Source organism: Dromiciops gliroides, chromosome 1 (genome assembly GCF_019393635.1).
Source record: "Dromiciops gliroides isolate mDroGli1 chromosome 1, mDroGli1.pri, whole genome shotgun sequence".
Classification (NCBI taxonomy): Eukaryota; Metazoa; Chordata; class Mammalia; order Microbiotheria; family Microbiotheriidae; genus Dromiciops; species Dromiciops gliroides.
In genome coordinates this window covers 522,911,288-522,925,504 of record NC_057861.1, presented here as the reverse complement: position 1 = coordinate 522,925,504, position 14,217 = coordinate 522,911,288, and the positions used below count along the sequence as shown (strand labels likewise).

General features: G+C 38.6%; 1 protein-coding gene across 1 annotated transcript in view; it reads right to left on the bottom strand.

The window, feature by feature from the left end:
• PCSK5 (proprotein convertase subtilisin/kexin type 5) overlaps positions 1-14,217 on the bottom strand; it is a 649,923-nt gene that overhangs the window by 396,765 nt on the left and 238,941 nt on the right. Inside the window, 1 exon segment of the mRNA XM_043976670.1 lies at positions 2,377-2,549. Coding sequence (XP_043832605.1) covers positions 2,377-2,549 — 173 coding nt within the window.

Here is a 14,217-nt window from a genome sequence, read left to right as displayed (position 1 = left end):
TGTCAGTGTCATAGATTAACTTGAAACCCATGTTTTTCTGCACTCCAAACTTAACTCTTTGTCGAATATATGATGCCTCCTTTACATCTTAGAGAAATAAAGATTGCCCCAGAGTTAAATAGGACTGCAGAACTTTAAAAAGAAAAGGGTCTTTAGAAATCTTTTAGTTTTCACCTCAACTTCTCTCCCCTGCAAAATGAAGAGAATGAAGCCTAGAAAGTTTAAATGACTAACCTGAAGTAATACAACAAGTTATGGGTATAGGCAATGACTAGAACCCTGGGGGTTGGGCTCTTTTTGTTCAATACACAATATTACACCACCTGAATAAAGTCTGTATAGTTTGTTATTGTTATTCTGTCATTTTTCAGTAGTATCCTACTCTTCATGACTCCATTTGGGTTTACTTGACAAAGGTAGTTTGCCATTTGCTTCAGCTCATTTTATAGATGAGGAAACTGAGGCAAACAGGGTTAAAAGACTTGCCCAGGGTCACACAGTGTCTGAGACCAGATTTGAACTTAGGAAGAGAAGTGTTACTGACTTCAGGCTCAGTACTCTATCCACTGAGCCACCTAGCTGCTCTTTATATTTTTGTACTGTTTATCAATTACTGTAAAGTCATATTTTATTATAATCAATGGTCAGTATTTGGGGATAAGGTATGGCTTGTTTAATTTGGTTACTGGTTAATAAAAATGAAGGGGTGTGATGCTGATGATCACATGACCTGGAAATTCTGCTTTTCCTCACCAATAAAATCATAGGTTTGGCAAATATCTGAGGACATGTGGTCATGCTGATGTGTATCTCCCTGCCCCTGGTCAGTAAGGAACATGCATCCTAATGACAAATTTCAGATCCCCAAAACATGCCTGTACGCTTTCATAGGGTTATTGTGAGGAAAAGACTCTTAAATTTGATACAATACATCATAATACAATGCAGAAACAGGATGATGGGATGGTTCCTTTGACTGAATTGTTCCTTTTTGTTCTCATTCTTAGTTTCTAGTGGTGGCTCCCTGGGAAAGGGATTTCACACATGTATGGGGTGGCTAGGTGGCACAATAGATAGAGTGCTGAGCCTGGAGTCAGCAATACTCATTGTCCTGAGTTCAAATCTGACCTCAGACACTTCCTGGCTGTGTGAACCTAGACAAGTCACTTAATTCTGTTTGCCTCCATTTCTTCATCTGTAAAATGAGCCACAGAAGGAAATGATGAATCACTCCAGTATCTTTGCCAAGAAAGACTTGAACACAACTGAAAATAACTGAAAACCATCAATCTACATGTATATATTAATAAAATAATAATAAAGATGATGTGATTGTGATGATAGCCAACATTTGTATGGTGACTTCTGTGTGCCAGGCACTATGCTAGGCATTTATAAATATTATCTTATTTGGCCCCCAGAACAACCCTGGGAGGTAGGTGCTATGATTATCCCCATTTTATTGATGAGAAAACTGAAGCTGAGAGGTTAACAGACTTACACAAGATTACATAGCTAGTAAATATCTGAGGTTGAGCTTGAGAAATGCAAGTTGCATAAAAACAGAATATAGCAATAGCTTTTTTTCCCAAAAGAATGTAGTGTTGACTTGGTTTAAAAATGAAAAATGGGGTTCTCCCAGACATCCTTATCATAGCATCTTCAATCAGAAACAGTCCAATACTATCATTTATTTTATCTCCAACACTTCTCCCTCCAAAGGTTTCAATTCTTGACCCAAATCAGGGTAGATGCTGTTTTCTGTTTGAAAAGCCTGGAGCTCATTTGATCTAACCTTTCCATTATTCCCATTCCTGTTGAAGGACTGCTTAGAGTTCTTAGTTCCTATGTAGACCAGGCTGACAAATATCACCTGACTCCAAAGTATAGTCGATACTCCATTTTTCTCTACTAAATCCCACCTCATGTTACCATTTCTTTATCTGACTATTTTATCTCCCAGGGAATCATGGTATTTATGGTAATTGTAATAATAATCAGCTGAGTATAGTTGTACAGTAGAAAAACAATTGAAAAACAAATGAAAATAAACATGAAAATAATTCCCACTAAGGGAAAGGGGGCACATGAGAATTCTTGGATTCCCAAAGACATGTTCTTTTCATCTTTCATCAGCAACTCAGTGAACAAATGTCTCTTTTCCCTATGAACCAATTTAATCCACAATAGGTGTAGTTGCAGGGGTTGGGGGGCATTGTATAAAATAAAATTTGAAGGACTACAATGCAAGGGGCGGTACTGTGCTAAGCTAAGGAATGTGTGTATGTATGTATGTATGTATGTATAGGTCTATACAAATTTACGTATAAATATTACATAGATAAGGTGAAAATAGATACATTAACCAAAACTTACCAATCTCACACCAGTTTCAAAGGCTTGCCGGGTTAGAGGAGCAGGTCCATCTACTGTCTTGCCATCATCATCTGGACCCCAACTTGCACTGTAGATGGCCACATACTGGGGATTGAAGCCAACTGATTTTGCTTCCACCATGTCTGTTACATCTCCATCAAGCATTCGTACTCCTTTGATAGAAATAGAAAAAGAAAAGTTTAAACCATGAGAGTATCTGAAGCTCCTAAGCATAAGATCATGGGGAAATGTTCAAGTGACTGGATTTTTCTTTGAAAGAGGAAAAACATCTCTCTTTATCTTCATGTTGTAGAGAGACCCTCAAATGTTCTGTTTTCCTTGTGTTATGGGTTTTTCCCATCAGGAATTCAGACCTTAACATTCCCAGAAAATTCAGAAAGCATTCATATAAGCTATCTCCAAACCTAGAAGGCTGTCCTAATCTTAAAATATGACTTCATTGTCAATTTATTTGCTAATAAAGTAATTAGTAAGAATACTTTGTATTCATAAGACACTTTCCTTCAAAGGTTCTCAAAGGATTTGACCAGTGTTCAGTCATTAATCTTCATTTCAGCATTTCCCTCTTGGACAGGTGGGACTTATTATCAACATCATTTTGAGAAGTAGAAACCAAGGCACAGAATGTTTAGGGAATATGGCATATGCTAGGGTAAGGCATATTTGCTTTAATTTCATTTTCATTAAAAGAACCACATCTGATATTAGTGACTTAATACACCTCAGCATTTTTCTCAGTCAAATGATATGTCTAAAATATTTAAATTAATAATAACCTCTCCTGTAAAGATGTACTGTCTATAATATGTTTTATCCCTTTAAATGTATAACTTTGGGACTCTACAATATATGTTAGTGGGAGAAAAAGATTCATACATATAGATTAACTCCCTCAAAGGATCATGATAACCCAGGAGGACATAATTGAGTTTTGTTTAATAATAATAATGATAATGATAATGATAATAACAATAATAGCCAGCATTTCTGTAGTACTTTAAGGCTTGCAAAAATACTTTTTAGCTATTACCTCATTTGTTCTTCACAACAACCTGGAAGGTTGGTGGTGGTGTTGTTATTGTTATTATTGTTATTGCGGGGCAACACAGCTAGTACATATCAAGTGTCTGAGGCCAGATTTGAACTTGGGTCCTCCTGGGTCCAGGGCTGGTGCTTTATCCACTGTGCCACCTAGCTGCCCCTAGGTATTATTTTTATCCTTATTTTGCAGATGAGGAAACTGAGGCAGATAGAGGTTAAGTGACTTGCCCAGGTTCACACAGCTAATAAGGATCTGAGGTTGGATTTGAACTCAGATGTTCTTGACTGCAGATCCAGATCTCAGTCTACTTACTGACAGGCAGCTAGGTGGCACAGTGGATTGACCACTGGCCCTGAAATTGGGACAACCTGAGTTCAATTCTCACCTCAGACACTTAGTAGCTGTGTGACCCTAGGCAAATCACTTAACCCCAATTGCCTTAAATATGTGGAGTCATCTCCAGTTGTCCTGATATATATCTTGCCATTGGACCAAATGGCTTTAGAAGAAAGAGTGAGGTTGGTGATCTTGTACTGCCCTCCCTTACTGAAATCTAATTCACTGCAAGTCATGACATCATCCTGATGTCATCGTCCTCTTTCAGAAGAACAAACAATAATAACCATCTAACTGAAAAAAAAATCCAAGCATAAAATAAACAACAGCAAGTATGTTCAGACCCTCTATAACTTGGATTCACAATTCATGTCCTAAATCTAATTAAATAAATTATTTAAAATAATCTATCATACAACTTACTAGGAGAGAGAAAATAAGGGGTGTTGTGCGTTAAAGCATAAGTGATTTGGATGTCTTTGAAAGAGTTTTATGTGCACATATAGCACATATAGGGGAAATCATAAGGATAATAGGTCACGTTTAAGAGTGTGTTCCTCACAACAAACCCAAGCAATAATTTACTTCTTAATAATTATTTTTTTAAAGATGATGATGAAATAGTTGAAGATAGGCTTATAGACGAAAGGATCATAGAGATAGAGTTGTAAGGGAACTGAGACAGCATCTGGTCCAGTCCTCGTATTTTACATATTGAGAAATCAAGAGGTTAATTAAGGAAAATGATTCCCAGAGATATTAAGTAACTTACCCAAGTTCATACAGTATTACTTGACCAAACCTGAATTGAAATCAAGGCTGTCTGATTGCAAACCTGGCACCCCTTCTACTACACTATGTTGCCTCTCAATAACACATCTAATAAATATCAGAGGCAACATTAGGGACCCAACACAAGTCTCTGGATTCTAGTGCTCCTTTCACTACAAAGTACTATTAAACTTGTACAATGATGCTCTGCACATAATAGGTAACAGATATTTGCTGACCTAAGGCTTAGAAATCAGTCACCATCATAGAAAAAGGTAAACTGTAATTCAACTACCATCTGTATAGATGCACAGTTCCCAATCTTTAAATGTCTTAGAGCCTCACTTGGTAGCACTTGCTCTATAAGTATCTACTGGTTGATAAAATACTTATTGACAAAAAAAGCAACTATTAATTCAGTAATGCTTTTAAACTAAATTGTACTTACATATTTTTGAAAAATGATAAAATATATGAATTATTCAACCTGTAGAAGAAATCAATTAAGCATTTAATAAGTACCTTCTCTGTGCCAACTAAGTGGCAGCTAGTTGGTGCAGTGGATATAGTCCTGGCCCTGGTGTCAGGAAGATCTGAGTTCAAATCTGACCTCAGACATTTACTATCTGTTTGACCCTGGGTAAGTCACTTAACCCTGTGAGAAGGAAATGGCAAAACACTCTAGTATCTCTGCCAAGAAAACCACAAATGGGATCATGAAGAGTTAGACACCACTGAAAGATGACTGAACAACAAGTTCTGTGCCAGGTACCATTCTTAGTGCCACAGAAGATTCAAAACCAAAATTGTACCTGCTCTTAAGGATCTTACATTCTAACCAGGGTATGTTTCCGTATTTATAGTTCAGCATATGGATTTACAAACCTCTTGTAATATTGAGTTGGGAGCCATTACCGTAGATTTGTAACATGAGCATTAAATGGTCTAAAATGTCTGTTTTACCAGGTAGCTGCTCAGAAAAATATCTAACTGAACATAACAGTCTGAGCTCTTAAGTGATCTTAGACTGTATTAATAGCAACATAGTGCCCAGAGCAAAAGACTTCTAGCTCTGACTGTATTCTACTTCAGTCAGGCCACATGTATTCACTTCAGGATACCAGACTTTTAGAAGGTCGTTGTCAAACTATAATGAGCTCAGGAGGGTGGTTGGAATCATTCCATACAAAGATTAGCTGAAGGAACTGGGGTTCTTTTTTCTTCTAGTTGATTTTTAACAATTCTTTTTTTTACATTACCATCTTTTCTAAATATAATAATAACACTTACATAGTAAGGCATTTTACAACTATTACCATATTTATCCTTCCCAAAACCAAGGAGGTAGGTGCTATTATTTTTTCACATTTGCAAAATAGGTAAACTGAGACAGACAGATTAAGTGATTTTCCCAGGATCACAGAGCTGCTAAGAATTTGAGGCTGGATATGAATTCAGTTCTTCCTGACTGCAGGTCCAGTGCTCTGTCCACTGTGCCACCTTACTGCCTCTATCCTTCCCCCTACCTAGCCAGTTATCTTTTGTAACAAAGAATTTCTTTTAAAAAGAAGGGGAAAAAACCAAGCACATCAGTCAAGGTTGAAGACATATTCTTTGTTACACTCAGAGTAGAAGTGGGTATGCTTAGCCTAGAGAAGTTGGGGAGGGAGGGAGATAGTACAGAGTTCTTCAAACATTTGGGGTAAAGTGATATCATGTGAAATAAGGAGAGACTTGTTTAATTAAGCTCAATAGAACAGAATTATATTAATGGGTCAAGGTTCCTGAGGATCTTCCTTATATTAAATCTTCAAACAGACTTAATAAAAAACTGAATGGACTGTCGCAGAGGCAGTTATTTCTGCATAACAGCAGGTCTTCAAGAGAAAGTTGTATGGCCACTTGTCAGAGATAATATAAAAGGCAGTACACCTCCTTAACTACGGATTAGAATGGAGGACATCTGAAATTGTTTCTAATTCTGAAATTCTGGAGTTGGTGGGCCAAGGCAGTGAGATGTTAGCAAATGTTTACCACTACCTCTCCTTTAAAAATGTATACAAGTGGGCAGCTAGGTGGCTCAGCAGATAAAGCACTAGCCCTGGATTCAGGAGGACCTGAGTTCAAATCCAGTCTCAGACACTTGACACTTACTAGCTGTGTGACCATGGGCAAGTCACTTAACCCTCATTGCCCTGCAAAAAAAAAAAATGTATACAAGGCATACTTTGAATTTTAATTTATTTTATTAACATTTTCTCAAGTAAATCAACAAAACATCAAATCAATTCTTATTAATTATTAGTAAAAATAAAACAGGCACTCTTGAAAAAGCAATAGTGTACTGTTTGGTGATTATAAGGTGCAAATGCTCAGACTGAAAATTTAACAATTGGCTGCAGGTTTGAGCTCTAGCACACCCCTGGTAATGGATGGGAAAAGGAGGTATGTGAGTAAATATAGATTTACATGACTAAAACTATGCTGAGGCCAAGTTAAGGGACTGTTAAATTCAGAGAGTAAAATGTCTGTTTAGTCCAGGAAGCTAAGAATACTACATTGAGACTTAGGTTGTCTTGTACCACAGTGTGGAGAAGGGGTGGGGATGGGTTTCTCAATAGAGTCACTTAGACATCTGATCAAAGGAAGAACCTACAAGGTGGTGGGCGAAGGACATTCCAGAGATCACATTCAAGGAACATAGACCTCTAAATGAGGAAACAAGCCAAGTGAGACCATCTCAATGTCAAGTAAAACAGCAAGGAGGAATGAGGTAGACCATCAGTTGAACTGAGAATGAAACTAGAGTGATATGTAGGTACAATTGCCCTATGTCATCTTCTTGGCAATAGAGAACAAGATTTATCAACAGATTAATCAACTGGGCTTGCAGAGATCCATACAGATTGCAATGAATAACAGCTAATAAGAGGCCTCTGGGAGGAAGGGAGGAAAAACACTTAGGGACAGTCCAGAGAAAAGTGATATCTGTGAGTATCACGAGAAGGGTAGGAAGGGCAGCTAGGTGGCACAGTGGATAGAGAACCGGCCCTGGAGTCTGGAGGACCTGAGTTCAAATCCGGCCTCAGACACTTAACACTTACTAGCTGTGTAACCCTGGGCAAGTCACTTAACTCCAGTTGCCTAAAAATAAAAACATTAAAAAAAAACCAAGAAGGGTAGGGAAGAAAACAAATAAATAAAAGAAGGGTAGGGAAGAAAGAAAGTATTAACATAAAACATATACAAACGTTTGCATTCTTGGTAGTACAGGACTCAAGCAAGGCTGTTGGGATAAGACCAGCATCTCCCTGATGCAGCTTCATTCTTCTCACCCACAACATGGGGAGTCTTTACCTAAAAGAAGACAAAGCTGCCCCCAGGACCTCATTGGCCTACATGATTGGCCTCAGGATCCATGACTTAGCTTTGTTTGTTTGTTTTTTTTTATTAAGGTAAAACTTATACAGCATGTCTCTTTTCTTCCACAGTTAATAATGGAAAGTATATGTAGATTCAATATAGTTTCAATATGGTTTTCAGATAAGATCTAGGTTCCTCTATGGGTGGTAAGTGGGGAGGGTCAGGATGCTAACACCTAGAGAGTCTAATGAATAGCTGAATTTAGTTTCTATGTTACTTAATCCACATATGGGTCATGCATTAAGTTTTCATTTTTATTGACTATAGGATGGATGGGTGGTAAAGGATACACATACATATATTGTGTGTGTATATATACACAAATGTATGTATATACACAGATATAGATATAGGTAGGCAATTAATGAATCCTCACAGTTTGATTTTGGAAAACAGAATGGCCCTTGATCTTAAGCTATACAAAAAATGAAAAAAATTAAGCCCCCTCCCCCGCAAAGATGAAAGATATTTGAATAGAGTGACACAAATATGGTACAGTTTTAAGAATTATGGCTTTGGAGACCTCAATATAGATTTCAGCTTTATGACTTACTTCTTTGTGACCCTGAATAGGTCTTAACCTCTTTGGGCATTAATTCACCCACATATAAAATTAGGGGATAAGAGTAGTCTATATCTGAAGTCTTTTCCAGTCCAACCTAAGACTTAAACCATAAAATTTAGACAACTATATTGTGGTGCCTCTAACCTTATACAAAGAGTGTTGGTTTATTTTTATCACTCAATTTAGAATGTCCTTGTTTTCATAAACATGAATGAGTCACATTCATGAATTTATTTTAGTTGAGATTTTTAAGGAAGAGGGCAGTAAATTGTGTCAGCTCTCCATCTTTTTTATCTTCCAATACAATTGATGGTAAGGGATGGGGAGGAATCCTTAAAAGTAGTTGGATGAGGCGCAGCTAGGTGGCACAGTGTATAAAGAAAGCACCAGCCCTGGATTCAGGAGGACCTGAGTTCAAATCTGACCTCAGACACTTGACACTTTACTAGCTGTGTGACCCTGGGCAAGTCACTTAACCCTCATTGCCCTGCCAAAAAAAAAAAAAGTAGTTGGATGCACAATGTTGAGGAACTTTGATTAGGTGACATGAAACATAGCTTCTACTCCTTCCATCCTGCTTTCCACATTAGAGGAGGAAAGTCTTTGTCTTCTTTGGTGGGATACCTTTTCTCACATCGTCTGCTAGTATTTCCATTCATTTTTCAGAGTTGATACCATCCTATGAGGGTAACCCATTCATATATCTACCTACTCAGAGGATGATTGCCTCTATACAATTAGTCACCAGTTAGAATAAGCTAAAACTTTGATGTTCTCCTAGTTTGGGTAAATTTAGAGCAATGACCAACAATCAATTAGTTGTATCTAGTAAACATTTTCTACTTCAAGGGATTTTTGTAGGAATGAATGAAAGTACCGAAAAGGAACCAATAAAGCACGTCTGTGTATTAAGAAGTAGTGGATCAGAAACAGAAGAACTTAGGGACATAGGTGATGTTTTCAAAACTACTACCAATTGTTAGCATAGGATTCAAAAGACAAAGAATATATCAAGTGAATAGTTGGTTAAGAAAACGATATTAGGTGACTGCACATATGTAACATATAACAAATTTCTTTGCTTCTCAAAGGGGAGGGGAAGGAGGGAGAGAGAAATATGAAACTCAAAATATTTTTTTAAATTAATGTTAAAAATTTTGTTGACATGTAATTGAGAAAAATGAAATAAAAATAAAATGTTTTTTTTAAAAGTATGCTATGGAATAAGACAAGAGGTGGCATGACCCTAAGTGTCATTTAAGAATATATATATATATATATATATATATATATATATATATATGCTTCTGATCTAAAGGCCTTTAAAATGAAAATGGAGGAGAGTTGAGAAGTTTGCCCATTCCTCTATTATATGAGGCAATATGTTATGACGAATAGATATCTAGCTACAAGAGCCAGGAAGACCTGATTATGTCCTTTAGCACAAGTCAAAACCTCTCAGAGTTTAGGCAAATGTCTAAGACTATAAGTAACAGAACAGGAGTCAATCTGGATAGGTCAAAGGAGTTTACTCTCTCTGTCACTGAAATAACAGGTCAAGGCCCTCTTCCCTATTCTATTATGGTAGGTACAACAGGTATGAAATGGGTAGAATTGCAGTAGAGAGGTCCAGAAATCTACATGAGATAATATCCTGGAAGAGTGATAGTATAACATTGTTCATGGTCTTAAGTAGAGAGGGACAACTAGGTGGTGCAGTGGATAGAACACCAGGCCTGAGGTCAAGAAGACTTATCTTCTTAAGTTCAAAGCTGGCCTCACACACTTACTAGCTGTGCACCTCTGGGCAAGTCATTTAACAGTTTCCATCAGTTTCCTCATCTGTAAAATGAACTGGAAAACAGAAAGGGACCTAAGAAGATTAAGCTGAATCCACAATTAGGCAAACCATTCTAGTATCTTTGCCAAGAAAAGCCCAGATGGGATCACAACAGAACAACAACAACACATGTAGAGAATCTAGGTAATGCACAAAGTGAACTTGGAAAGTCTAACACAAGAGAAATACATTTGGCCTCACAGGTATCACTACAACTATCTGGGATATAACATGATTGGAAGATGGCAATCGAAGAGCATGCCTTATTCTAAAGAAATAGATTAGATAAAGGGCTGGTCAGTTAGAATTCATTATAAACCACAAAGATCATAGGATCACAGATTTATTGTTTTGGAAGGAACAATGAGGGCTATGTATTTCCTTATAGATGTTGAAACTGAGGCCAGGGGTGGAGTGGGGAATGACTTGCCCAAGTTGCCTTGAGTACAAATGTCAGAAACCTTAGAAAGAAATATGACTTATTATACAGTACTCAAAAGGTAAGGAAGAGAAAGCCCACCAGTTTAGGAAGGGTGGACTTCAACATGTTCCTAGAAATGTCTATAGGATTCTATTAAGGCAACATGGAATAGAGAAAAGAGCACTGGTCTGCCCTTCCATTACCATGTTGTCCTCATGAGTCCCATCCCCAAACATGTCCTGGATAATCCAGAACTGGCTTAAACGTCTCAGATTCTATGATTGTAATGAAATGTGGAAGAGCAGATAGGGCTCTGAGCTTGTCATCAGTAAGACCTAGATTCAGAGCCTGCTTTAGTAATTTATGAGCTATGTAACCATGGTCAAGTCACTTAACCTTCGTGCCTCAGTTTCCTTCTCTACATCATAAGATGTTTGAACTTTATGGCCTCTGAGTTCCTTTGTAGCTCTGAATCTAGGATCTCATTCTTCAGAACCCCCCCATTTGCCATTATTCTTTTTTTTTTTTTTTGGTGAGGCAATTGGGATTAAGTGACTTGCCCAGGGTCACACAGCTAGTAAGTGTTAAGTATCTGAGGCCAAATTTGAACTCAGTTCCTCCTGAATCCAGGCCAGTGCTCTATCCACTGCACCACCTAGCTGCCCCTATTATACTTTAATAAAATAATGCCCACTATTCCCACATAAATAATAGTAGCCAACCTTTACATAATACTTTAAAGTTTATGAAGCATTCTGCATGCTCTCTCATTTGATCCTCACAACAACCTTGTGAGATATAGGTCCTTTAATCCACCCCATTTCACAGAGGAGGAAACTGAGGTTTGAGCATGATTAGGTGACTTGCCCAAAATCATGCAGAGAGTAAGGTTCTGAGGCAAGTTTTGTACTCAGATAGTCCTGACTCTGAGTACTCTTTGCCACCTAGTCACAGGAAGGTAGGGGCTAATGGCTGTCAAGAGGACTTATAAAGATCTTGTACTTGCTCACACTGGAAGGGAGACTCTTTCCCCACTTCCAGACACACATCCTGTGGATTAACAATCCTCATGTATCACTCTGTAGGGGTGCCAGACCACAAACCCTGAATGAGACCGGCTCGGCGAAGGGAAGAATCTGCACAACTCGAGGGGAAAGCCCAAGTCTATGGAGCACAAGCCTTTCCTGGAATAGCAGCTGTGTACAAACTGCTTTGACTGTCCCATTATCTGCCCCTTCAGTTGACCTGGAGGAGTGTATATGTTTGTATTTGTGGGAGAGGCGGGGCTCAGGGAAGAGGTCTATGTGTGGAGGGGAGGAGGGTGCACCTGACCTTTGGTTAATATTTATCATTTCATGCAGTACCTCTGTGTGTCAAGGCCCTTCCCTCTGACTATTTGCCTACTGATGTCCCGACATGAATTAGAATCATGGGACTTAGCGCAACTTATGTAACATAATTGTTCTTATCACACACACATCCCCACGCCTAGGGTGCAGTGCCTTCAGCTAGACTGTAGGGAAAGAACTATATGATTTCTTGTATTATTTTTCCCCCATGTCTGTCTTCATATCATATTGAGTTATTGCTGATGCCATTTTATTTGAATTCCTCATTCTCCTTAGCTCACAGATGCTCAAAAAATTTAATACTCACCACTAAAAAAAAACCCAACCCATATCACCCTAATTTATATTGACTTGGTTGAGTGCTTCTAATAAGCTTTCCATACACATATCGGTCCAAATCTAGGGCACGTTTTCCTCCAATTCTGACCCTAGAAAACCTATGTGAACTCTAAATCAGGTTTTTATTAGTGTTAACACAGCTTGTTCAGTCATTTCAGTCACGTCTGACTCTTCGTGACCCCATTTGGAGTTTTCTTGGCAGAGATGCTGCCATTTCCTTCTCCAGCTCATTTTACAGATGAGAAAACTGAGGCAAATAGGGTTAAGTGACTTGCCCGGGGCCATACACTTGCTAAATAACCTGAGATCAGATTTGATTTTAGGAAGATGTGTCATCCTGACTCTAAGCCTGGCATTCTATCCTAGCTGCCCTGACACAGCTTAGGCTGGTAGAGTACAAAGAGTGTTAGCTATGAAGCCAGAGGATCCAGGTTCAAATCCAGGTTCTTCCACTTACTATTTGTGCAACCTTGACACAAGTTACGTAATCTCCCTGGCACGGTTTCCTTATTTGGAAAGTGAGGAGATTGGATTAGGTGCTTCTAAGATTCCCGCTAGCTCTGGATGTGTAAACCCTTGAAACTTAAAATCTCAATGATCTCCATGAGAAGCAAGAGTAGTTGCAACAGCTTCCCTGCTGACCATGGCTGCTCTGGAGGAGCCTGTGAAAATAGTACAACTAAGTGAGGTACATTTCTCTGACTTGTACCAACTACCCAAAGAAGGGAATTTTACTTAATGCTCCATTGGCTTTCCCTTTCCCCCTCAAAGCCTCAAGCCTCGGTAGTGTAACGATTGGAATGACACCACCTGCTGGAGACTTACTGTAGAAGAGTTACGCCCATGAAGCGAAGGTCTTTGAGGGCAAGATCAGGAGTCTTTTCTTTGGCGTCAGGAAGTGACGCAGGCTAGTGGGAGGAGGAAGGAAGAGACTGGCGCTCGGTCTGACTCTCTGGCCTTGGGACTCTGGTGGAGAAGGGAGCTAGAAACGTGCTCTCCCTTTAATAGATAGGAATCTGGGCCTTTCTCTCTCTCTTTACCAAATTCTTATTCTCCTTAATAAATGCTTAAAAGCCTAACTCTTGCTAAAGCTTATAATTTATTGGCGACCACTAATTAGATATTTTAGACAGACTAGCTAGAATTTTAGCCCTTAACAGTAGTGAGAAGAAATCCCAGGAGGTTCCTTTCCTAAAGAGTTTGGCATTTTGTCCTGAGATTGGAGTTTTAACTTCTTGCTTATCATATCTATCTAGATGATTCCCATATCTATATATCCAGCCCTCATCTCTCTCCTGAGCTCCAGTCCTACCTAGGCATTTCTAACTCAACATGTCCAAACAGAACTTATTATCTTGTCCTCAAAACCTATCTTTTTCCCAACTTCCCTACTATTTTTGCTGAGGACACTACCACCCTCCCATTCACCCAGGCTCACTATTTTGGATCATCCTTGACTTCCCAGTTTCCCTCATTGCACATGTTCAGTCCAACATTGAAGCTCATATTTTCTTCCTTTACAATAGCTCTCAGATATGTTACCTTCTCTCCACTCTTAAAAGCCTAGTTCAGACACTGATAACCCCACACTTGGACTAGTGCAACAGCCTTAAAATTGGTTTTCCTTGTCTTAAGTCTCTCCTCAATCTAATTTATCCTCCACTTAGCTACCAAAGTGATTTCCTAAACCACAGGTCTGACCATGTCACACCATTATTCAATTAACTCCAGTGT